The sequence below is a fragment of the Canis lupus genome, chromosome 3 (genome assembly GCF_048164855.1).
Source record: "Canis lupus baileyi chromosome 3, mCanLup2.hap1, whole genome shotgun sequence".
NCBI lineage: Eukaryota > Metazoa > Chordata > Mammalia > Carnivora > Canidae > Canis > Canis lupus.
The window spans coordinates 40,379,162-40,403,221 of NC_132840.1; the positions used below are offsets into that span (position 1 = coordinate 40,379,162).

Below are 24,060 nucleotides of genomic sequence, written 5' to 3' on the forward strand. Positions count from 1 at the left end.
GTTTAGGAACACACAAAAGGCTGTCAGATCTGGAGGGTTAAAGGTCATCTGGAATGACCCTCTCTGACTTTGTGACCTAGGGATGTGACTTCACCTCTTTGTACTTCCATTCTTCCCTGGTAGTGTGATGAGGATTAAATGAGATGGTGTGTTTCAAGGGCTCAGACCAGCATCTGGCCCATAAATAATGCTTAATAAAAGTTGGTGCTTGTGATGCTGGTAGTGATGGCCTTGGCTGTGGTGGTAAGTTTACATTTCTGTCATAACTATTAGGGAATTTTGAGGTCCAGAGAGTTTAAAATTACTTCAGCGACACAGAGGGTTATTGGCAAGGCTGAAACTCCAGACAGTCTCACCCAGGCCCACACCAGCACTTTTTCTACGCCCTGGGATGTCTATATTTACAGTCCTCAAAACGCACTCTATCTAGTGTGGGGAGAAAATGTCACATAGGAGATAATTTAAGAATGATAGAGCCTAGGGTCAAGTACAAGGGGAACAAAATCAGGTTTCACAATATATGGAACAGACAGGAAGTGCTGTGGTTGGTCCAATATTTCCTTAACATCCCTGCCTTTGATTGGCAGTGGCTACATAATCTCTGTAACACATCAGTAAGCTGTTAGTCTTTGGCTTTAGAAGCCCAGCATGACATCCTGAGCAGACCTTGTTCAAGTCATTTAACCCTTGACAACTTTGAGTTCCCTAATTTGCAAAAAGGACTTACTACCATTATTAGCTAAGAAGCACAGTGTGTTATTTACATCTTATCAATATTTTATATCTGTGGAATAGTATGACCCATTTGCTTGTATATGTCCTCTCATTGTGCACCACTGGACACAGATCTTTTTGTATCTGTTTACCAAGATGACGGATACCCAATGGTGAAAATTCTGTTTTATTTCCTGACAGCATGGCTTAGGCGTCCTTTCCCTCTGGGAAGGGACCCCACGGTCCCTTGCCAGGACCGTGCATCAACCTACCAACTGATTTCCCCACCTTAACCCCTTTGGTGCATTCTGTATGCTGTTGTCACAGTAATGTTTCTCAGATTCAACAATGATCATTTCCCTACTCAGAAACCGTCATGGATCCCACAGGTCACTAACTATACTTCCTGCCTCTAAACTAATGCACATACTGTCATATGCCTAGAAACCTTCTTCGTCGCTGCCTCTTTAAATCCTACCATCCTTCAAACCTTAGCTTAAGTGCCCAACTCTTCCTGGAATCAAACGTTTGTCTGATCCCACAAGCCAATATGATTTCTCGTTCCTTTGAACTTTCCTAACACATCCTTTGTATTTCTCTCATGAGACTTAACACATTCAGCATTGAATTAGATATTCAAGTATTATCTACTCTAGTAAACTTTGTGAGACAGAGATGCTGTGTACCTTTTTATCATCTGATGTTTAAGGCAAATATTGGATATGAAAGACAAGATACTGTGATCAGAAAAGCAACAAGTTTGGAGGTGAGACACCTTTGAATTTTAATCCTGGCCCTCCCTCTTTTGTGCCTTTCTGTGGTCCACAGCAAGCCAGTTAACCTCATTTTGGGGCTTCTTAGTTTTTCTCATCACAAAGAGGTACTTTCCTAAAGAGGTGGTTTTGAGGATGAAGTTAGGTATAAAAAAATAAAAAGCTCCATAGGTAGTCAGGAGAGCCTGCTTCCTTAGATAGCCCACCTTCCTTAGATACCTCTCTAAGCCTCTTCCTGTTCTCCAGATAGAGGCACCAAGAGTACCCAACTCATCGCAGGGACCCTTATCAGTGACCCCCTCCCCAAAGGCAGGAGGCTTTCTCTTTAACTGTCATAGTATCACTGAATCAGATTCCATTCCCATCGACTGACCTTCAGATGATGCATAAAGACACACAGTACTGGGGGATGTTTCCTTACAAGACTTTTTCAAAGAATGTGGAGTTTGTATCAGGGCTTTATTAGGATTGTTTAACCCAGGTTGTGAAACCTGTTCTCATTTCAGAAATTTAATGATGTTATAAAATTGACGATACACAGAAGCAGTTTGTCAAGACCTGAAGTTAGGCACTGTAACTCCAATAGGCACTTTGAGAAAATATCACAACGCTGCCAGTCCAGCTGATAAGCGTTTGCTAGATTACAAACACACCGTGCTGAGTGCTTCACAGGAAGTAAATATATGGGCAAGTGAAGGAACATTTCTGTGGGTTGGTTATTTTTTTAATCTCTCTCAGAAGTGTGCACACTATATTTACTCTGTATTTTCCTTTCTTCACCTATTCTGGCTTCTTTGACATTTTAATAAGATAATCAAGGCAGAAGACATTTTTCCATGGTCCAACATGGTAAATAGAATGTAATGCATAAGCGCAGCTGGGCAGAGGGCCTCCAACTTCTTTCAGTCTAGCTAGGCCATTCACTCACACCTGGCTTTACCTTTCCTTCTGAGGAATGGTGTGGGAGCTCTGAGGCTCATGTGTTTTTGCCGGTGCTCAGCTACTGGGCTGAGGCCTGAACCCCATCTCAAAACTTAGAAAGAGAATCTAAATACAGAGCCTTGACACTGATTAGCTTCATCCCTCTTCTTTAGTTAACGGGAGGTGTGAATCTTTAAGCTACATGAAGGCACAAACATTAATACGTACCTGTTATATGTTAGGCTGCTGAGAGGGGATGAGGAGTGATGTATTGAAATAACATCCTCCCCAGCCCCCTAGCCTATTTCATCCATAAAATAATATGAAATAAAGGGGAAACTGTGCAAATAAATTTAGTATAAAAAGCAAATTAGGGAATGACTACAAAGTCATTCATTGGAACTCTACTTATATGTATCGTCAAGCTCCATCATTTGTTTTTGAACCAAAGGCCCTTCCTCTATTACGCCTGTCATTAAAAGATTGGTTTGAATTTCAGAAAGTATATGTGAATTTCAGAGCTTTCCACTTCTCAGCAGTGACTGTTTTTATATAATGACAGTTATGATTAAGGTTTAGCCATTGCTAGTGATCAAACAACTAAGTTTTATCCTTAGATATTACTCTATCCCTTCCTACCTTTCCTTGATTCCAGATTTTTATTATGGTACCACAATTCACCTAGTTTCCCAAGCAATAATCCTGGAAATCATCCCATACTCTTCCTTTTCCATTATCACTGCACTCAACAAGTCAGCACATTTTCCTGATTCTATCTCCTAAATCACTTACATGAGGCTCCTTGTCTTCAGCCCTTGAGTTTAGACCCATCCCCACCTTACTTTTTTCTAAATGACTCCACTGGCCTCTGTGGTTTTACTAATGATATTCTTCAACTGCGACCCTCTGTCCCCCATGCCTACCTTCATGCATGACAGGATGATGTTTCTAGGTTATAAAGGCAAGTTTGGTGACACATTCTTATGCTTTGCTGGTTCTCCTTTGACTAGCAATCAATCCCATTTGACCAATGCTTACTGACTGCCTCTTGGTGTCAGGGATTATAGTAGATGCTGGCAGTATAACCCCAATGGCCCCCAATGAGTACAGAGTGATAAGCTCTTTAATAGCTTACAAACTTGGGAATTTTCTGGACTCAAAGTCCCATTCCTTAAAGAAATTCATGTTCCTAAAGACCTTTTGTAACCTGACCTTAACCCTCCCCTGATTTCCCCATGTACTATATATACTTCATCACACAGAGTTGTCAAAAATCCAGTATTTGTTTTATATTCTCTCACCTCTGTAAATTCTATCCCCCCTACCAAGCATGCCTCCATCCCTCTCAGTTGGGCAATTCCTACTTGTCCTTTTAACATTTTCCCAGACATCATGTTTTCTGAGGTCCTTTTTACTCCCAGAACCTCTCATTCCCCAGCTGAGTTAGATACCCACTTCTATGTGGCCATATCAATTTAGGAATTAAGTACTTAATACACTGTATTGAAAATAACCTGTCAACTTTCCCTCTAGAGCTGTCCCAGGGTAGCAAACATGTCTTCCATCTAAGCACAGTTCTAAGCAGTGATCATTTGTTGAAAGAATGAAAAGTCCCTGGTTCATGATATTCCTAATTATCCTTTCTTCTTATGGATATTAGCGTCTATTTATTTATATATCCACTTACATGGGCTTACTTCCTGAAACCAGCTCCTTAAATACAGTAATTTATGAATCTGTTGCTCCTGCTTTTGCATAAGCTTTCAAAAGAAGAGGTTATTTCCACTAATACAGTTGCACCACTAACTTTACGCAGTCACTTCATAAAATTGATGTTATTTGTTTATTCAAAAATATCTATGAAGCTACTACCATAAATGAGGTATCTGGAGGCAACAGGCTTTAAAACATACATCACATCTCACTCCATAGTCAGCTCCAAAAATCACGCATTCAAAACCATCTTTAATAATCTCTTAAGTCAGACATCGGAAAATTCTGTGTAAGTTTTTTTTTTCTCTTTTATGAGCCATACGGTGTCTGTGTGGTTGCTAGTCTCTGCCATCACAGTGTGGAAGCAGAGACAATACGTAAATAAGTGGGTGTGGCCATGTTCCAGTAAAACTTTATTTAGAAGAACACACAGTTCAAGAACCCTGGTTTGAGGACCCTGCCTCAAAATAGAAGGTGAGACAAATAAAGTGAAGGTATATATGTAGATGCTAAGCCAGTTCAGAGTAAGGAGAAATGGCACATTTCTTGTCACCAGAAATTAGGAATGGGGAGCCTGGAAAGATGAATTTGCAGTTCAGAATTAATTCCAAAATACCGATGAATGAGAGCTAGCAGGATCAGACAAAGCTAGGAAGGCCCCAGAAAATGTTCTGGTTGGTCATTCAAGAAAAGCTTCAGAGCAGATGTGGAGGTATTTTTGTTAAAAGCACCCAGGAATGTTGCAACCGTGGTGACAGTTTGCCATTACAAGAAGAGAAAGGACAAAAAGTACATTATAAAACAAAGTCTTCTCTGGTGTAGACAGTTTTTGTGGTCAACATTCTTTGGAGGTCAGAGTTCATTACCGATTATTTCAGATAAGCTTACTGTATAAATACAGAAATAGAATGTGTTACATGCAACACTGATATGTACTCTTCATTGATCTTTTATTCACAGAACATAACTTTTTTTTTTTTTTTCTAGCACCAATAGCTGCAGGAACTGGCCCAAATTTTTCTCTCTCAGATTTGGAAAGTTCTTCATACTACAGCATGAGTCCGGGAGCAATGAGGAGGTCTTTACCCAGCACATCCTCTACCAGGTAATTTGATGGGTGGTTCTCCACAGTTCCACACCTTGATTTTGACTCTGAGCCTAGAGGCTCTTGCAATGTGTGTTTGCTGGTGGAAGATACTAGGGAAGTATGTTCAGCCCCAACAGATTTTCAGTCTTATTGGAAAGAGAAAGCAAAATGTACATGCTACAGAAATAAATATATAAGTGTGTCAGTGAAAAACAGTGAGCTAAATTGTATGGCACAGGCTAAAAATAGTTAAAGATTTATCTGAAAAGATTGACTTGAGTTCAACTGTAAATGTTGGTTTAGAGTGAGCAAGATTGGAAGAAAAAGGAATGGTGTCTGGGTGGGGTGAAGACATGAGTAAAGCATAGAGAAAGGATGAATGATAAACACAGCATGTTCTCAGGAGATTAAGGACAGCACTTGACTAAGGAAAAGGGTGTGTGTTTTGGCCTGTTTGGCAAAACGTTGACACTGGCGATACCAGTTCTAGTCCCAGTGCCTGCAGCAGACATTACAGCTCAGTCCCAGTGCTTTTCCCCCACAGGATCTAAAAATCCAGGCTACTGGAGTTGCCCTGCGACATGAAACCCATTTGATATCTAGGTGTGAAGTTACAAAAGTGAATGCAGTCCTGTGACAGGGCGGGGCTGGCTCATAAACTCCGTTGTACCAGGAGACCTTTAAAAAAGTAAAGCTGGAAGAGCACAACCAGATAACAATTCCAGGGTTCTTGATCCCCTTGAGGTCACAAAGCCCAAATCAAAATGAAGCATTTTGCAAGATCCTGTTGTCTCTAGATAACCGGTACCAGAAGGAAAGGGATTAGGCATTAAACCCACAGTATTCTTTTACAAATTGGCTTTAGCACTGGACTGTGACAACAAAGAAAAGAATGGTGCAGAACGATCTTTAATGTTTGTGTACTTTGCAGAAAAACGTTTCACAAAGGTATATTCTTTAAAGCAAGCACTGGAATTTTATGATTTAAAACAATGGCCAAATTATAGAAATTTTCCCTGATAGAGACTCTTTCTTACCTTGACTTTATATATTTTAACCAGAATTACTCTAAAAAGAAAAAGAATCAGCTTAGTCATTACTAATACCTTGAAGACAGTTAAAGAACCAGTCATTCCCTAAATATGACCACCAGCCACATCCTCCCTCATTTTTCATGTTGGTTAAGTATTCCCTTTAGTTTATTGTAGTATCAGATCCTCGGGAAAAAAAATTTCTAAAATCCAAAGTACATTTATAATGAAAGAATGAGATTGTGAACACATTCAGGTGTTCATACATTTTGAGGATTTTGAATGTTTGCTCATGGGGGGACATTGTGTGTGACTGCACTCCGTCAACACGAAAAAGCTTTGCAAATACTTGTGGGTAGTGATTAATTTACAAGTTGATGGGATGTTTGTTTTTCATATGTGTGCTGTGCATGTACCATGGACGTCCCAAATGGTGCTCCTCATCCTCCTCACCTCCCCCCAGACCCCTGTCCTTTTGACTTCTCCAGCTGTTTTGTTGCCTTTTCTTGTGATTCCCTGATTGGAAACCTGGTTTTTAATGCCATTTCAAAGGCTACTGTCATTCTCATATTCTGCAAATAACCAACCCTGATAAGGAGCTAATTATAAACAGCAGCAGTAGTTAATAACTTGGTAATATGTTTGTTTTACTCTCATTAGGCTCTCCTAGGATGATTTTTTTAAAATTATTCTCTAAATATATAGACTCAGCAGAATTATCTGTGTACAGGTTAGAAAATATGCCCAGAAGAATACCCCAGATTTACATATAGAAAAGTTCATCAACCAATCAATATTTGCTCATGCTGTGCCAATATTAATCGGTCACCTGCTCTGTAGCAGACACTGTATTAGATGCTTTACATACCTGATATGATTTAATATTCACAGTACTTTTACAATATAGATAGTGTTGCCATTTAACAGCAGATCAACCCAGAGTCCAGAGAAGTTAAGTAACTTGCTCAAGGTCACAGATGTAGTAAATGGCAGAACGTACATTCAAATTCAGGTGTGCTGGAACTTCAAAAACATGATATTTTCACGTTGGATCCTCTTAGGAACCGGGCTTACTCTTTCAGTAAGGAACAATAGAACATGAAGCCCCCCCAAAAAGAATATCTAGTATCCTTATTTTTCCTGGATACTTAGTGCTTGCTACCTTGAATTACTGTTACCATCTTTGAGATCTGTACAGATCCTGCCTCCCCATCTGGGCTGTAAGTCCTGTAGACGTAGACCCCGTAGACATAGATGTAGACGTAGACAACAGTGTGTGTAACTCCTCCAATTTCGCGACAAACATTTCTTAAAAGGATATCATCCAAGGCACTGTGTATATAAGTCAAGTAATAGGAGCTATATGGTCTATTGGTAGAGACTGACAAATAAATGGAAAATTTTCAGTTCAGAGTACTCTGACCACTCAGGAAGAAGTCATTTTACAGATTTGTGGGTACAAGGTAAGGCTTGTATGCTTGCATAGAGTGAGAATTAAACAAATATTCAGAATGAAGGTAATAGTTTGACTTTAATTTCAGGTAGAACTGCTAGGAACACAACAAATTATACACGCAGGAAGAGATAGTGCATCACTCCTCAAAAGGATTTTATCTTCTCTCTTAGGTAGAGATCTTACTGGTACTTTCCTTTTTTCCTCCAGTGTTTCTGGTGGAACTGAATGAGTATCTTAGAAAGTCAAGGGCAAGAACCAAAATCAATGACTGATTCATTTCTAAGTTAAAAAAAAAAAAAAAGATAAAGGAGATTGATAGGCATTAACTTTAGTTCTGTACCCCTTTGTGGTAAACATCTCCAAAAATCACAGAAGGGGTTGTGTAAAAATTGGGATAAGAAATACTTTTCTGTCCCAAAGAACTTCATCAAGATAAACCAACTGTCAAGTTTGTGAGGTCAGTAAACTTCTTCTTGGAAGCCTTCCATGTGTCCATCCTGGCACTTCTAACTTTCTTCACTCCTGGATCTTTTTCTCCTCTCTACCCTCCAGACATTTTTCCTGTATCAACCTCAGAAAAGTCTTTGCTTTCAAACTAAGGTTTGAAAAACTATAGATTTTCACTTTTAGGATTAGCAACTATATGGGGTATTTGCATTTTAGTAAAGGACACCAAGAAAATTAAAAAAAATAGAAACTCAGAAAAATATTAATAATGAAAGAACAATGATCAGTGGAGTTGGCCTTTTGCATTTGATCTCAGTGAATCATGACACTTGGGCACATGCCTGTTATAAGTACTCAAATGGCTATTTCTAAGTCAATAGCCCAATTCAGCAGTTTTTGAGCATCTGCTGTTAGCGAAAGAAAGAAAGAGAAAGAAAGAAGAAAAAAAAGAAAGAAAGAAAGAAAGAAAGAAAGAAAGAAAGAAAGAAAGAAGAAAGAAGGAAGGAAGGAAGGAAGGAAAGAAGAAAGAAAGAAAGAAAGAAAGAAAGAAAGAAAGAAAGAAAGAAAGAAAGAAAGGAAAAGAAAGAAAGAGAAAGAAAGAAAAGAAAAGAAAAGAAAAGAAAAGAAAGAAAAGAAAAGAAGAAAAGAAATGGGCCTTTCCCTACAGACAGATCTCACAGTCCCATCAGAACATATAGGCCTTGCCTTTTTATTTGCCAGGAAACACAGAGAAATATTTGTTTTGTTTTTAACATGTGCCTTACCAACTTCCAAAATGATTTCAGGTGGCTTTCAGGTTTTAGATACAGCAAGAACTATTAAATATAGAAACAGAGGGCAGAAACCATAAAGAAGAATAGGCGAGTGTGTTGTATCAGGAGCCTGAAACCAAGAGTTGCACCTTATGTTTAATCCTGAGGCTCCTGGTTGCCAAGGCAAGAAAGGGAAGCAGTAGGCTATAGAATCTGCATTTTCTGATAAAAGGAAAGAAGAGAAATTCATGCAGAGAGACCATATTTTTTCTGGTTTTATGTATAGAAGGAATTTTTTGTGTACATCTTTCCATAAAAAAATTTCTGTTCAATATAGTTTCACATAAATTACAGAAGAGTTCTTCAAGTGGTTATTTTTCATTGAACTTCAAGGAAAGCCAAGCAAAGAACATAAAATAAGCTATTAAAGGTTTTCCTTTGGGGACCAAGCTAGCATGCTGCAGATATGTTGCTTTCCTGTGGTCTGTCTTTAACAAGGACAGAATTTAAAGGCAAAGAATACGGAGAGAGATACCAACTTTATTAATTAGAATTTCTTGCCTTAAATTGGGTCCTCAACATTTTCTTACTCGGTTTGCAGCCATTGCCTCTTAACTGTCTTGCTGCCTCTTGGTTCCATCTCCTTCTTTCTCCTTTGCTTTTCCAAAACCATCATCTGCACAATTACCAGAGTGGCCTTTCTAAAGTCGACTCTGATGTCACTCCCTGCTTAGTCTTTTTCAGGAGTCTTCTTTGCTTATAGGATGAAATCTGGATATGTAACATCTTCTGTAAACTCCACCCCCTTCTTTCACTTTGACTTCAGCCAGGCCAGACACCGGGCAATTCTCTGCACGTGTCACACCTTTCTCTGTATGATGTTGCTTCCGCACCTTCCTCCTGGGAGTGATGTTCAGAATATCTGATGACCTGTGTGGATGCTGCTCTGCCACAGTGCTCAGGCAAAGTCCTGGAATGCCCCAGATACACCTGATGTTAACCCTTTAGTTTTTGGATGATGAGGGTGTCCTGGGGCAAAGCTAGTGAAACTTTCAGGGCTTGATATCATGATACTTCATGAACTGAGAAAGAAGTATTTCAATATTTTGAAATAATAATTGCTGCCTGAGTGGTGCATCAGCCGAATACCGGCCTGTGCGTGCCCTTTCCTTTCTTTTACTGTCCCCTCGACACTCACTCATACAGCTCAGGAACTACCTCCTTCAGGAAGCTTTACCCAACCTCCCAGCATATCATTGTTTTCTTATATCATCAGGAAATCTGTGTCCTATATGTGCTTTCATCATAATACTTATATTTCTCTTTTGCACAATTATATTTGCCTCTGCATCTCTGTCCACTAGACCATGAACTCCACGGAGACAAGGGGCCATGCCTGATGCATCTTGATATCCCAGCATTTAGCATGGCACCCAGCACGTAGGAGGGACACAGCACATGTTTGATAAATGAAAACATATTAAAAATTCTGTACCCTGACATGGGAGGAAGAGATTTCCCAGTGGGCACTCCCACTAGGTATGAAATCTATTCATTCTGGTAGTGTATTAGTGACATAATCAATTAAGACAATTAGGACATATTAGCAACATGGCATTTTGCTGCCTTCTCATTTCTGAAGCCTCATTTCGGTTCTTCAGCTGGAGGAAACAAGATACAGGCTGGAAATTTCTCAACCATACCTCTCCAAAAATAAAAAATCCAGAACTTCATTTTGATAGCCTCTGTGTAGGCATAGAAAGAGGAGAGGCAGGGCACCTGGATGGCTCAGTTGGTTGAGCATCTGCCTTGGGCTCAGGTCATGATCCCCGGGTCCTGGAATGGGAGTCCCACATCAGGCTCCCTGCAGGGAGCATCCTTCTCCCTCTATGTCTCTGCTTCTCTCTGCATCTCTCATGAATAAATAAATAAAATCTTTTTTTTAAAAAAAGAGGAATAAAAAAGATCAGGTCATGCTTTTTTCTATGTCCCTTCTTCTCAGAGGGAAATGTACTCCTTCCCCCTATTTTTTTATCTCTCTGGGCCATTGTATTTTCTCTAGCATCTGCCTCAGAAACTGGACTATGGTAGCTGTGCAGCAAATATTTTTAAAATGAACAGATCCAAGTGGAAGATAAGAAAACAGTGGGGGGTGGGGGGGAAGAAAGGAATCCAAGCTCTTCTTGAAAAGCTATCCAAGTTCATAGCAATCTGAGCTATGAACCCCTGATTTTTATCCTTCCTGGGGTGCCAGTGGGATAGACTGATGTCTAGGGACATCACTGAAGTCTAGGCCCTAGGCGCCGCCTGAGGAGACACGAAACGCGGTCTTCCTACAGACACTTGCAGGTGGAGACAGAAGTAGGAGCCTGCCACCAGTTCCTCAAAGGAGAAGGGAACAGGATGTGGTGGCAGCAGCCACTTCAGGGATGATAAAAATCAAACCCAGACACTTGGAACAACACAGACCCAAGACTTTGTTCCACATCCAGTGACTCACTCAACTGAACCAGAGCCTAAAACAGAGTCCTAGAACTCCACCGAGTTGCCCAGTTGCTTCCTCCTTTGGCTTGCTTTCAGCCAGAGGTGCAATCTCCAAGAGAGGTGGTTTGGATGGCCTTTAAACGTGTACCCGTTGTGTTATTTCAGCTCCACAAAGCGCCTCAAGTCTGTGGAGGATGAAATGGACAGTCCTGGTGAAGAGCCATTTTACACGGGCCAAGGGCGCTCCCCAGGAAGCGGCAGCCAGTCGAGCGGATGGCATGAAGTGGAGCCAGGTAAGCGGGGCGGGCGCTGGGCACGGGGCTGGTGCACGCAGTCAGAGAGGCCTGTGGGGGCCGGGCCAGGTGTAGACCGAGGAAGCGGGCCCGAGGCAGTCGACTGGGGCAGCGCCAGTGCTTTTGTATCCAGGTGCAGACCGGCTGGAAGAACGGTGTCTGGTTTTTGGCTCTCACATATTTTTGCCTATCCTACAGTCCCATGTTCATTTGCCCCTGCTTTTGTTTTTAATCCTGAGTGCCTTTGGGGATTGGCTTTTTGGATTATCTTTTAGCAATCTTAAATAAAAATCTGTCAGCATTTTCAACTGGATGGATAATGCTAGGAAGGAGACGAGCGTCCCTGGGCCACAGCTTATGCTTGGATTTTTATAAAATGAGGAGGTGTCAATTTTTTTTTTTTTTGCTGTTACTTATCACCCTGATGGTTTTTCTATTTCAATGGAACGGCTGGGACACCTGGGTGGCTCAGTGGTTGAGTGTCTGCCTTTGGCTCAGGGAGTGATCCCGGGGTCCTGGGATGGGAGTCCCACATTGAGCTCCCTGTAGGGAGCTTCCTTCTCCCTCTGCCTGTTCTCTGCTGCTCTCTGTGTGTCTCTCATGAATAAATAAATAAAATCTTTGAATGAATGAATGAATGAATGAATGGAACAGCTATCCATCTATAGTGAACTAAGGTAATGATGACTGTGACCTCCCAGGATAGTCTAGTCTTGGCTCTGGAGTCTTGAGAGGAATGTGAGAATTTGGCTAGCAGGAGCTTTTTGGAACCTTTCTCAATGTCTAATCTCCACATGGGCAAGGGAAAATCTCCCTTACCTTCCTCAATCTGCAAAATCAGATGGAAAGAGAGGGTAGAGTGTGGGCATTGGACTAGAAAAGCAGAGTATAATCCTGGCTCTTTGCTCCTGCTGTCTATGGGATTATGGGCAAGTGACCCAACCTTTCTGAGCATGTTATAATCTGTCAATACTAATAGCTGTTTCAATGCTCTTGAGAGTTAAATAAGGTAACATACATAACCCCTCTAAGAATTACACCTACCTAGCACAGAGTAAATTTGAAACAAAATGTTTTCTGATTATTCTCCCCCACCTAGGCCTCAGAGTGATTCCTTGCAAGAACAGACAAGCACCAAGGAGATTTCTGAACTATCCCTTTTGTCTTCAGATCTTAACTCCTCTCTTCTCCCTGACATAGCAAAAAACAATCCCCAGAGGGAATGGCATGAGAGAGATTGGGGGGTCATGGAACTGTGGGGTATCCTGACTGTGGTGGTGGGAATAGGAATCTGTACATGTGTTAACATTCATAGAAATGTATACTTCCTTCCCCCAGCAGTTTTATTGTATGATAATTAAAAACAAAACAAGACAGAACAAAACCTCAGGCAAACTGGCTGAGTCCTTTATCTTGCTCCCTTTACTGAAATGCAGAAATTTCACTTCTACTTACTTCTACTTAATCCTCTCACTCACCCATTCATCCATCTTCATCGGGAACTTTCTGCCTGGTTCTGGGAACTGAAGGGTGAATGGGAAGGCGCTCTGGCTTTTGCTTTCAAAGAATTCACAGTTGGGGGTAGGACACAGATGCATAAGGAGATCATTACATGGTGATAGGGGAAGTGCAGGGATGGGGAGATTAGCCTCCATCTTCTCATTATTTCTAATTATTACCAACACAGCATTCAGGGTGTGGGGGATCTTCTATAAAGGTCATACACATCTGCTTCACACCACACTTAGCTGGTGCCAGTTTACCGAAAGTGGCTAAGAAAGCCAGTCCTAAATGCAAATGAAAATGCTGACTACCCATTGCTGCTAACGGCATCATCATCAGCAAGACCTCAGGATAGTGCCAATGAAAAGTTTATGTGCTATTAAAAAATTAAAAGATGTACAACTTCTTTGAACCCTTTTCAAAAGGCTAATTAAAGTTCTAGCCAGTTCTAGCCCTGCTTCAGTGAAAATCAGAATCAAAATACATAGGTTTCAGGCAGCCTGGGTGGCTCAGCGGTTTAGCGCCGCCTTCAGCCCAGGGCCTGATCCTGAGACCTGGGATCAAGTCCCACATCGGGCTCCCTGCATGAAGCCTGCTTCACCCTCTGCCTGTGTCTCTCATGAATAAATAAATAAAATCTTTAAAAATATATATATAGGTTTCGTACATGGTGCTTGAATGTTGTACTAATGCAGTTTTATACACATTGAAACTGCTTTACTGCATCGATGTACACGACCCCCCCACCCAAGACTCTTCTCTGGGTCCTTAAGTAGATTTGGAGGGGGGGAGGGCATATTGGGGGCAGAGAGGGGCAGGTCCAATGCGCAGGATACTTTGACCTTGTGACTTTTTTTAAAAGTAATTCTATTCAAGTTTGCACCTTATGATTCAAACAATCATAAATTTTAGCATCTGAATGCCTAGATCCTTTGCAGTCATTAAATAATGCAAGTTTAATAGCCGAATTATTTTTGGGTAATGATATTATATATCTAGCATAAAAGAGAAATTTCCCCACAATTCTACTGTATTCTTGGATTTATTCTCCATCGTCTATCCCTATTTCATTACAGAAAAATGCAGCTTCATGGTATATGTGTTGGGGAATGGGGGAGGACAGTGGGTAAATTTACATTTGGCCATATTCAGCACAGAAAGTCATCATTGAAACAGGGCCTGAGGGGACATTAAAACTCAACCCAAGGATGTTGTACATGTTCGTGGTGACTTTGGTGTCATTAACTCACACCAGCCATTTTAAATGGATAATTTATGCTGCCAGATGGTCCTTTTTGGGGATTTTCCATCTAGCCCAATCCCCTTTTTGGCACAGAGAACACCCTTATGTTGTTCCCTCACTGATCGGGGCCTGCATAGCTTTTCCCCAGGGGTACAGTTCATTGAGTAGGAGGCTTTTAGTGGTTCACTCATGTAAATTACCTTCAGAACATGTTGGGAGTTATATATATCTGAATGCACCAACAGCCTCTTGGTTGCCTACATTGGGGATAATTCTCTCAAACAAATACTAAAAGATACTTTGTTTATGCCTCAGATGTGACACAGGAAGCAAGGCCTGTACTTACTCCTCACTCAGAGAGCTTTGCATCTGTTTACCTGCCCTCAAATGCTTTTTCAGGACTCCCAGCCAAAAGAGGGCCGAAGGTTGCCAGAAGAGACAAATTTCCTTGAGCAACAGGAAGGCTTTGGAAAGTAAAACAAACCAGACATGCAGTAAATTACATGGGCTCTTTCAAATGTCTTTTGTAGTATCCTGTTCCCCATTAGTTTATCTCAGCACTTTTAGTGCACAGCTCTTATTATCTGGGAAGAAGGGCATAGGAGATGAAAGATGATGTTAGTTTAAGAACATCAGACAACCTCAAGCTGACTTTTGCTTCTCTTACAATGCTGCATTTGTTCCCTCCACTTAGTTTCATTTCCCAGTTATCTCAAAAGTGGGTTAGATTCGAAGCTTTGAAGCTAATCATGCACTGATGAAATGAGTCCTATGAAATTCTATCAAGCAAAAACTCACATACCATCGACTCTTATTTATCTGTACAAATGAAAAATTACAGAGAAACTGATAATGCAAATAAATAGGAAGGAACCCAAGAGGCGCCTACATTGGATCAGACACTGTGCATGGTGCTTTCATATACATGGTGAAAATTATAGTTACGATTGTTTGATTACCTTCTGTATACCAGTTTTTTTAATTACCCTAAATTATGCAAGACAGAATGACCTTGCCTCTGTAGAAATGAAAACAGAATTATAAAAGGTTAAGTGACTTGTCTCGGGCCACACAGATAGTAAACCTCTGAATCCAGGATCCAAACTTTAACCTAAATCTGAGTTCAGAAGCTAAGTTTTATCTTGCGTGCTCAGTAACCTCTTTTAGAATAACACTTATGCTATAGAAGTATAATAATAAAAAACAAAAAAGTAACTCAACAGAAGGAACTGGAAAAATCCCCCACTTTCCTTATGCCAAACCTTTGTCATTTAACCGAAGCCAGAGAAAGAGTGTGGGCTATTTAATGTACATAGGACACAATATATGAGCAAATAGTATTAACTATTAACAAAGTAAAATATCATTTTTTCCCATAAAATCAAATCCTCTTCAGCATTCAGGTCTTTGTTCAAATCATATGTCATCAGAGACGTTCCCAATAATCTAAATAGTTGCTCTTTTTCTTGCATCATTCTATAATTCATAATCCTGCTTTTCTTTCCTTATACCACTATCTACTGCTGTTGTCTGTGTTGTCTCTGGAGAGTGGACATTCCATGAGCAGTGGGACTTAGTCTTTCTTTTCCACTGCTGTATCACCAGCGTCCATAACAGCATCTGGCACCTAATAGGTGCTCAATAAATATTGATTGATTGAGTGGAGCCTAACAAAGCAGGGAATTTGGTGTGTTTTCAATAAATCTAAAAACAGAATTTGCCACCAATAATCCTCCTAGAATTGATGTTTGCTATATTCTCAATCCGTCAACTGTTATTTAGCTAAATCCAATTATTAACAAGTAGTAATCAAAATAATCGCTCAGCCTCAACCATGGGTCCCATTGACAAGTAATGGTGTGCCAACCTTTATTTCAAGTATCCCTTGCCTTAAAGGGTATTCCTTTGAGTGAATCAAACCTTTCTTAAAGAGAATTATTTTCTCTTTAAGATAATTCAATATTACAAGCTCTATATCAAGAACCACAGTTGTGAGTTTTTGTAGAATATTTAATATAACCACCCTGATTTATGTCTACAGTGTTTCAGATTTCCCTATCAGATTTTCTCTTCTACAAATTCAAGGAACATCCATATGAGACACTATCAGCTCTCTATCATAGGAGTTATAACCTTGCTACTCGAAGTGTGGTTGGAGAACTGGCAATATGGCATCGCCTCAGAACTTATTAAAAATGCAGGATTTCAGGAGGCACCTGGGTGGCTCAGTCAGTTGAGCTTTAACTCTTGATTTCTGCTCAGGTCATAATCTTGGGATCATGAGATGGAGCCCTGCATCAGGCTCCACACTCAGTACAGTCTGCTTATCCCTCTCCCTCTGCTGCTGTCTCTGTCTGTCTCTCTCTCAAATAAATAAAATAAAAACAGAATTTCAGGTCCAACCCAGACCAACTGAATATTAACAGTTAGTGATGTTTATCTGGGTGATATTTATACATGTTAGGGATTAAAAAGCACTGATCTAGCCCTTCCCTTGGCTCTCACCACTCAATCTTTGTCTGGAGGCAAAGTAGGTATCATGGGATACTCTCCAACCTACCTCCCTACTTTAAATAAGAATGCCTTTAACATTTTTCTGGATAGGTAAAAACCTAACCTATTTTAAAACATCAGAGAGGGTAGTACACTCATGCAGTGACTCATGCAGTGTTTAGATACCTCACTGCATGAAAGAACATTCTCCATATCTTTCTCTCTGTCTCTGTCTCTCTCTCTCATCTTTCTCTACTTTAAGTGCATGAAGAATGGCCAATCAGTATAATTCAAGTCAAACCAAGTCATGGAATCTTTATTAAGCGCTGACTGAGTGCAGTATGGAGTACGTACAGAGATGACCCCATCAAGTCCCTGTCTTCGAGGACAAATCAGATTTCTTCAGTTGTCAGTCACTATCCGTATGATGAGAACTGTTGTTTCTGGCCCATCTCTGTCACAGGGTTGCCACAATCAAATGAGGTAATGAACTTGAACTTCCCTTCCAAGTGCCAGAATCCCTTTTTAAAGTTAATGTTCTCTAATCATGTGAAGTATCATTAGGATTATATTCAGCAAATGGTAGTTGAAAGCAGGCAGGTTTAAATCCCTTAGAAGGAAAAGAAGAGTTGTTCAGTTTGGCTGGAGAATAGAGGACACTCTCCCCAAAAGGCAGCCATGGAACTAGGTTTCAGCTGGAACCCAGATGAGAAACAGTCACCAACTTGAAAGTGAGACTTGATATTCCTCAGCCTTTTAATCATTAGTATATATAAATTTAAGTGTTCTTCCTGTATCTTTCTTCCTGAGTTGAAAGGCAGCTTTGTGGTTGTCCTGTGAGCCTTCTCAGGTTCTGTGTCCCCAAAAGTGACTCATTTAAGGGTCCAGTGCACTTCATAGATTACCGAGTAGCACCACTTACTGCATTTGAGACCACAGCTGCCTCAAGCACGTACGTTTTCGTGAAGTTCCAGAAGAGGTGAAGATCATTTTTTATTGTGAAAAAGCATGAAATTGTAGGACTTTTGAGTCAAGTTTAGTACTGTGCTTGAAAACAGGAGTAAGAGACTCCTGAATTTCTCTCCTGTAGAAAAATGGTCAGAAATAGCATACTTTCAATTATACCATGATTGTCAAACCTTACTAACAGACACCATTACGTTCGCCAAGACATCAGAAGTTCTAAACAGTTCAGTGAAAAGTTTTTAAAGTCAAACTTGATAAATAGTAAGTTTAGTTCTAGCTATCCTTTTAAAAACTTTCAGCAATAAAGTTCTTCTGGAGATAAACTTCTTCCCAAAGGCTAAGTAGTCTTCATTTTTGAAGGTCAGAATGCAGTAACATGCTGTCTGTTCTTCATGATCATTAAGTAAAGAAATACATTTTTTAATGGCATTTGTAGAAGAATATCTTTGTAAACATCTGGTCAGCCACTAGCCTGGGACCTGTTAGACCCAGAGTTCAGTGTCACAGTGACTGGGAGCACGGTAGGATTTTGCAGGCTTCTGTTCATTCACTGTCATGTTAAATACTGCATGTTAGGTTCACTTGGGTTCCCAACTCTGCTGGTCCTAATTTGACGGCCAACCGCCATTCATCAATTGTAAGAATGGGCCAAGTTTACCAACTTAAACATGTAGCTGAGACACATAGGAGGAGGCCCATTATCAATGCCAATAAAAAGGCAGCAGACTGGTAACAAAAGTACATTGATCACAGACACTGCTGCACTAGCATATATTAAAGACAATGATTAAATCTCCCACCGTCTCCCGTTTTAATAGGAATAGTCACTGTTACAGAACACTGCCATAGGATCAATGTCTTGGCTTTTCTTCTGCATTTATGGAGCAGTGGGAAAGCATCATTCTGTGGCAACGTTCTCTTCCATTATCCCTTTAATATTGGCACCTGCTCATTAGAGACTGGTACACCAGGGAGCACGGGTATGATAGCAAGGGGGCTGTTCTTTAGTGACCCTCCTCTATCAGAGAAATTTCATCCAAACAAGGTTTTATGGCAGGAAAGCTATATTCCACAATGAGCACTCTAACCATCTTTCCCACAAATGTCCTTACTTTATTTATCAAAGCTGGGGTTTTTTTTAAGGCCAAATTAAGGCCTAAAATAACCTATTGTAATTGGAGTCCAAAAGGTTACCTATAAAAAGAAAAATAACTCTTCTCACATAACTATACCATATAAGAGAAAACATGGGCAAAAAATATACTGTTCTGTTCTTGAAGCCTCCTATATAGTACCTGGCACAGGATATCCATTCGATCAATATATGTTGAATAAATAAATGAATAATAAGATGGAGACCACACATGTCTGATCTCACCCTGCGAGTAGGGCGAAGCGCTCAGGAAGCAGAGCGCTGCATACATTTGTTGTGTGAATGAGTGCGGCTCCTCTTGCATCAGAACCCAGATGCACAGTCTCGTGAATACAGAAGCTCCCAGGAAAACAGATGCTGCATCTCAGCTGGGCTCGTCTGAGTAAATGAATTATCCAAATCTCCAAATTTTTAATTTCATGTTTGAAACTGAGGCTGTGTAAATATTCCAGAAAGAAGGAAGGAAGAGATGTAGCGTCTACCTTGGATCTGGATGTGCAGTCTTCTGCCCTGCCTCATTCCCGTCTCCATTTTCAGCACAACCCTGGTGGCCTCGGTTAGCAAAGTGCTGGCTCATCCTGTGGCCCTATTTAGCATGTTGGAAGGAGGAACTGCAAGGCACATTTCATTCCAGCCACAGCAATCTTCACAGGCTCACTGAGGAGGGAGGAAATAAGAGTGAAATAGAACATATTTCTGAAGAGAAAAAAGTGCAAATTAAGAATCAAAACTCTACAATTCTTGCATTTTGCCACGAACCCAACCTGCCTGGGGGGTTCCAGCAAACTACTTCTCTGATTTTTCATTTCCTTATATATGAACACTGGGGACAATAAAGCAGCCCAGCCTGTATGATTTATAGCTTTGAAATGATCAAATAGATGTTAATAAAAGTAGGAGCTACCATTTATTAAGCACCAGCTGTGTGCAAGGTACTGTGCATGGCACCAGACATAGAGTACTTTTAGCATATGTAAAGTATACTTCATAAACCATAAAGCTTTATATGAATACTATTTATCTTTTTGTTTTAGTGAATACTTTGAAAACGCTGAAGTGCTATGAGTTTAAGGTACAAGCATACCTCATTTTATTGTGCTTTGCTTTATTGCATTTTTTTTAGGATACTGTGTCTTTAACAAAGGTTTGTTGCAACTCTGCATTGAGCAAGTTTCTCGGCATCATTTTTCCAACAGCCTTTGCTCACTCCTTGTCTGTGTCATATTTTGGTAATTTTTGCAACATTGAAAGCTTTTTCATCATTATTGGATTGGATATGGTGATCTGTGATCAGTGGTTATAAGTGGCAGGAAGCTTAGATGGTAGTTAGCATAGTAATATTTTTAAATTAAGGCATATACATTATTTTTAGACATAATTTTTTAGACAATGCACTATAGTACTCTTAGTGGACTATAGTCTAGTGTAAACATAACTTTTATATGCATTGGGGAGCCAAAAAATTCATTTGCCTTGCTTTTTTTTGCAATATTTGCTGTATCGTGGTGGTTTGGAACCAAACCTGCATCATGTCCGAGGTATGCCTGTACATGAAATTAAATGGAAAATATGTTGTACGTGTCTGTGTCTACTGTATGCCAAGCACTGTGCTGCTGATAGAGGGAAAGATGAATAAGTAAACCAAGACGGACCTTGCCCTCAAAGTGTTTACAACCAGTAAAGGAAGGAGGGCTAAGTGCTTAACCAAGTACCCAGTGGCTGCAATACAGGTATGAGTACGCTAAGATTCATGCAGGTTAGGAGTTTCTTCATTGGCTTGGACCACAGTCCTCCACTGTAACTGCTTGAAAACGCTAGTGCATCAACCATTCCATTATTAAAGGAGTATCAATAAATACTAGTCCCGGGACGCCGGGGTGGCTCAGCGGTTTAGCGCCTGCCTTCAGCCCAGGGCGTGATCCTGGAGTCCCAGGATCGAGTCCCACATCGGGCTCCCTGCGTGGAGCCTGCTTCTCCCTCTGCCTGGGTCTCTGTCTCTCTCTGTGTCTCTCATGAATAAATAAACAAAATCTTAAAAAAAAAAAAAAAAAAAAAGACTAGTCCCTATTTCCTTCCCTTTGTAATACCTGCCTTTCTTTTATCTCTAAAAAGCATGTGAAAAACCAGTATACTAGAAAACTCTCAGGAAGTGTGCAAGGCAATGCCATCTGACTCCAGCAAAAGATCTTTCTGTATCCATGGACTCAAATCTGCCTTCCTGACACAGAGTTTTATGATTTGTGAGTAATGAAATTGGGTAGAATCTAAGCAAATGCTTACTTAGAGGAAACACAGTTATTCTGAATTGACACTAAATTCACTGAAGGGAAAAATAACCAGAAAGTATAGTTGGAAGAGAAGAAACGAAAGGGATAAGTAGATAGGCAGGCAGATCAGACTTACTTAAGAGTTTGCTATACTGGTTTTCCTGCATCTCATAAATGTTATTATATCTAGCATTATTAAATATTTGTAGAACTCACACAGAAGGTAGTTTTTTAACCTCTAATATAAAGAAAAAAAATTCTTTAGTGTTCTTGCTTCCTTTGTTCTATGAAACACAATGTAGGTGTTTCATAGACTCAGATAATACCACAATTTAATTAACAATGAAAGATAAATTGACCTATGTTCTATCATTGGAATACTGATGAAATTTTAAGAGTTTGTAAGTAACAATTAATGTTTATTGAGCACTTACTATGGGCCAGACATTGTTCTAAGAGAGGGAGAGAAAGAGATTTAATTTGTAAAAAAAAATTATACAGGTAAATCATAAATCTGTTGTCTGACTTCCTTCTCTCTCTCCTACATTTTTCTATTTTTCCCACATATTGGTTATTCTAGTTAAATGCTAAACAAATACAACACCATTGGTCTATATAAGCATAAAGTTTACTTTTTTTTGGCCATCAATGTCTTCAATAAAGTAGATTTTTAATGCTCCAGAATAGGGGCTTTTTATATGGGGAATATGAGAGAAAGGAAGAAAGAAGCCTTCCTGCCCATGCAGACCTCAAGAGTCAGTAGCTTTGCTGCCGTGCTGTGTGGCAGCTTCTGATGCGGTTGTGCACACATTCCAATCACTTTCCTGCTTGGCAGAGGATTACAATAATGCCTATTTATCCAACTCTATCCATCCAAGGATTTCAAATACATCATAAACTCATCAATTAATCAAAGATGTGGCACCCATTTCGAGATGATGGGTGAATTACATCCTACAGGATTACGAGAAATGCTCACATTGGCATAGTAAATCAGTGGCTGTTTCCTGATAGATTCCTGAACAATAGAAGTCCTAACACGGAGAGGGTTCTCTCCAGCACTGAGTCACAAAGTGTGTCTCTCAAATAGGGGAAAACGTCAGGAATTAAAAAGCCACTCTATGTCATAGCATCACTTAACCTTACAAAGAATTAAACTCCAATAAAAAAAATTAAAAAGCTGGATCTGTTGAAATACAGTTGACTGGCTTGCCTCCCCAGGGTAAAGTAATACTGACCTTACGATTGAAAACCCCTCTGAAACTGCTGGATTTAAAATACTGGCCTCCTCCAGCTCTTGGTACTCTGGTCTGTTTGGAGTGAGGAACTTTGTGTTGTGATCCAGTGCCGTGAGCCCACTGTGGAGGATGGGCTTTCCAGACAGCTGTGAATGTTCAGTACTCATCCAGAGGCTACCCCAGCTATTCTGGGGTTTTAATGTGGTCCACACCGCATTTATTGCCCTTCATTTTGAAGAAATGTGCCAATCTTTAGGGATTGTCTGTAATGACAGGTTGTTGAAGTTTTCATTGGCATTGTTGGAAATGCACTCAAGTCATTAGAAATTCAAGGAACGACAGCCCAATATCCATTTCTAATCTGAAGTGTCCTCTGTAATACCAGATTACTCTGCCTTTTTAGGTAATCCCAACCCAGAAATCACTTCACGGTGATTCGCTTCCAAGATTACTGAATTCTAAGATATCACGATTACTTAACGACTCCATGCCAGTCCGAATTTGCCATCTGCCTTTCAGCCATTTCATGAACCCAACTGAAGTGAGGGTTTACCAAAATGGCTGCGCACCATCTCTTATGTTTTAACACTCTTTAGGGACTGATTTAAGCGGCTCTTCATGTTCTTATGTCAAAATACATATGTAAGGATTAAAAGTAGTATGGGTTGCATAAGAGTGCTTTTCAGGGCCAGTTATTCTTTGATATTTATCACTTCATAGTGGTGACACCTGCTTCTAATTTTAAGAGTTCTCTTTTTCAGTGGGTGATTTTTTTTTCTTTTCAGAAAAGAAATCTTATCCTCAAAAGACTTAACTGGTGATTTTTCTCCTTTTGATGTGCTTGATATTTTTATGAGTTTGTCCATCAGCATTGAAGCCTTAACATGCCTTTAGTTTAAAAAAAATCCTTATAACACATCATCATTATATTAGGTTACCTCAATTTATGTCCTAGCCACACATTTAGAGACTTTTCCAGAGATATAATTTGTTATAAATGTCATTATTTGCCACTTGGACTACGTGATAGTTGTCTGAATTTGACTAAAGCCATAGGAATAAACTCTGCCTTGTGGGAGCAGTTCAGCAACTTACATTCAGTATGTGTATTTGGTTGTTTTTTTACAACCAGGGACACGATTGATGACAACTGTCATTTGAGATTGGTGAGTGGAAGGAAAAAAGAGGACCCAAGTTTTGTCTATTTAGACACATATGAAAATAATCCTTTGGTTTGAGGGTAGCCAGCCCACTTGTAGAACCCAATGTGGTTTGCTTTTCAGATTTTATCTTGTGTAAGGACCTTTTCCTAATAGATGCTGGATGAAGTTAATTATATGAGTAGAAGAAGCTGCAAAAGATGGTATATTGCTAGCAACCCTTTCTGATTGGCCCGTGGGGAGTTGTCTGTATAAAATTGGATCCTTGTGTTGGGTTCCAAAAAAAAAGGTGTGAATATGAAGGAGAAGTGCTAAATCATGACTCCAGAGAAAATGTCGGCCACGAGCAGTTTTTAGTTTAAGTGA

General features: G+C 40.0%; 1 protein-coding gene across 15 annotated transcripts in view; it reads left to right on the top strand.

Annotated features, from left to right (window-relative positions):
• The window catches only part of NFIA (nuclear factor I A), a 373,976-nt gene that overhangs the window by 259,457 nt on the left and 90,459 nt on the right, over nucleotides 1-24,060 (top strand). For all 15 annotated transcript variants that reach the window (XM_072820485.1, XM_072820487.1, XM_072820486.1 and 12 more), the window contains exons 5-6: nucleotides 5,109-5,226; nucleotides 11,544-11,671. In XM_072820485.1, the coding sequence (XP_072676586.1) occupies nucleotides 5,109-5,226; nucleotides 11,544-11,671 (246 nt within the window). The remainder of the gene's footprint in view (nucleotides 1-5,108; nucleotides 5,227-11,543; nucleotides 11,672-24,060) is intronic.